Consider the following 1,699-nt stretch of genomic DNA (forward strand, 5'->3'; position numbering starts at 1 on the left):
TCTGCAATGGGTAGATTTTCAATCACTTCCTGTTCCAGTCACCAGTTTTCATCAGTGTAGAGTTGTAAAGCACTGCACCCCGGAGATGGTGAATATTCCATTCTGACATGGTAGCTTTTTTTGAGGAGGCTTCCAGGTGTATGATGGGGCCTGAGAGGTTCTTTCAGGGTAATATCTAATGGTTGGTGAAAAAGAAAGCATCAAAAAATGACTACATTTCCATGCTAAATTTGATTTGTTTGTTATTGAAATTGTCTAACGCATTTCGGGGTTCCAGGGACCTCTTCATCAGGGCTACAAAGTAACCTTACTTTGACATTGGATGCCTATTTTAATTTTACCAATAGTACTCCAAACATGGACATAGGAATGGGTATATAGGTGTCAATAACTTTATTTGTAAAAGAAGAAAAGAACAATAGTAAGATGTATACTCCAACCAATTCCTGGGCCATACTAATAACCTACTGTGAGTAATTATATTCAGGACCCTGTGGTTATAAATCATAGCCTTAAAGATATCATAGATGTTTGTAGCCCTGATGAAGAGCTCCATGGAACTACAAAAAGAGTTGGGTGTTTCTTTATTCATGAATACTGTTACACTGATAATATTGGGATTTTCAACCACACATGGTCATTCTCTAACCCTTTCCCACTCCATCCCCAATAAACAAAAGCAGAACTTGGTTGAAGTTTGAGTGATTATGACTTGAATAAGAAATAAGCTGACGTTATTCTTTCTAGGCGATTCCCTGACTCCCCATGTCGGTCATATGTTCTCTACTGTTGACAAAGACCAAGATGGGGACCATCAGAACTGCGCAGACTACTGGGGCGGTGGCTTCTGGTACTGCTCGCCGGGCTGCGGCAAGGCCGGGATCAATGGGCGCTACACTGCAACAAAACAGCCCCAGATGGCTTTTTCTTGGCTGACCTGGGAGGATTATCCTGAGACTCTGCGGGCCAGCCAGATGAAGATGTGGAGGGTCCTGAAATAGACAGACGGAGGGAAGTCCAATGGTTTGTGGTTACAAATATACATTGTAAGAGGAGCTCACAGATATCTGTACTAAGCCATGCGTGGTGTATTCATTGTCACAGCAATTCAATAAATACTAAGTGCAGCTTAGCACTGGGAGCATGTCCTGGTCCTATCACTTAGCATAAAGAGTACCTGTCATCAGACATACAAGTTCATGCACCTACAGGTGTTACTAGAATACATGCTCCATATTGTGTCAGTAAACACTTTCATGCATCAAAGTCACTGTACTGCTTTTCTGTCAGTGGGTCTGATTTATTAAAGCTCTCCAAGGCTGAGGAAGATACACTTTGATCAGTGAAGCTGGGTGATCCAGCAAACCTGGAACCTTGGATAGCTTAATTAAATCAGGCCCATTGTCTTTATTGAACAGGACAGCCTCTGCTCAGGCATCAACCAGAGTCACCATCTACTAACCATACCGAGCTGCTCACTCAGAGAGGAAATGTAAATCTTGGTGCAAAAAGAGTTGGTGAATATTGTGACATATCCTTTATGCAGACTTGTAAAGAAAACAGACTTGTACAGAAATGTAGGACCTCAGTTAAGGCTGTATTTCTAAAAAGCCAGAGATGCGGCAATGCAGCTGGATAACTACACAAAAATAACAAAAGAGAGCAACAGTGATGAGAAAAAAAGAGGACCTGTCACATT

The 1,699-nt window shown here is 41.8% G+C and overlaps 1 protein-coding gene across 1 annotated transcript in view; it reads left to right on the plus strand.

Moving 5' to 3' along the window:
* The window catches only part of LOC140334858 (microfibril-associated glycoprotein 4-like), a 4,223-nt gene extending 3,091 nt beyond the window's left edge, over positions 1-1,132 (plus strand). Inside the window, exon 6 of the mRNA XM_072417125.1 lies at positions 748-1,132. Within this exon, the coding sequence (XP_072273226.1) occupies positions 748-1,001 (254 nt within the window). The 3' untranslated portion in view covers positions 1,002-1,132. The remainder of the gene's footprint in view (positions 1-747) is intronic.
* The last annotated feature ends 567 nt before the right edge of the window (positions 1,133-1,699 follow it).

The sequence above is a fragment of the Pyxicephalus adspersus genome, chromosome 7, assembly GCF_032062135.1.
Source record: "Pyxicephalus adspersus chromosome 7, UCB_Pads_2.0, whole genome shotgun sequence".
Lineage (NCBI taxonomy): Eukaryota > Metazoa > Chordata > Amphibia > Anura > Pyxicephalidae > Pyxicephalus > Pyxicephalus adspersus.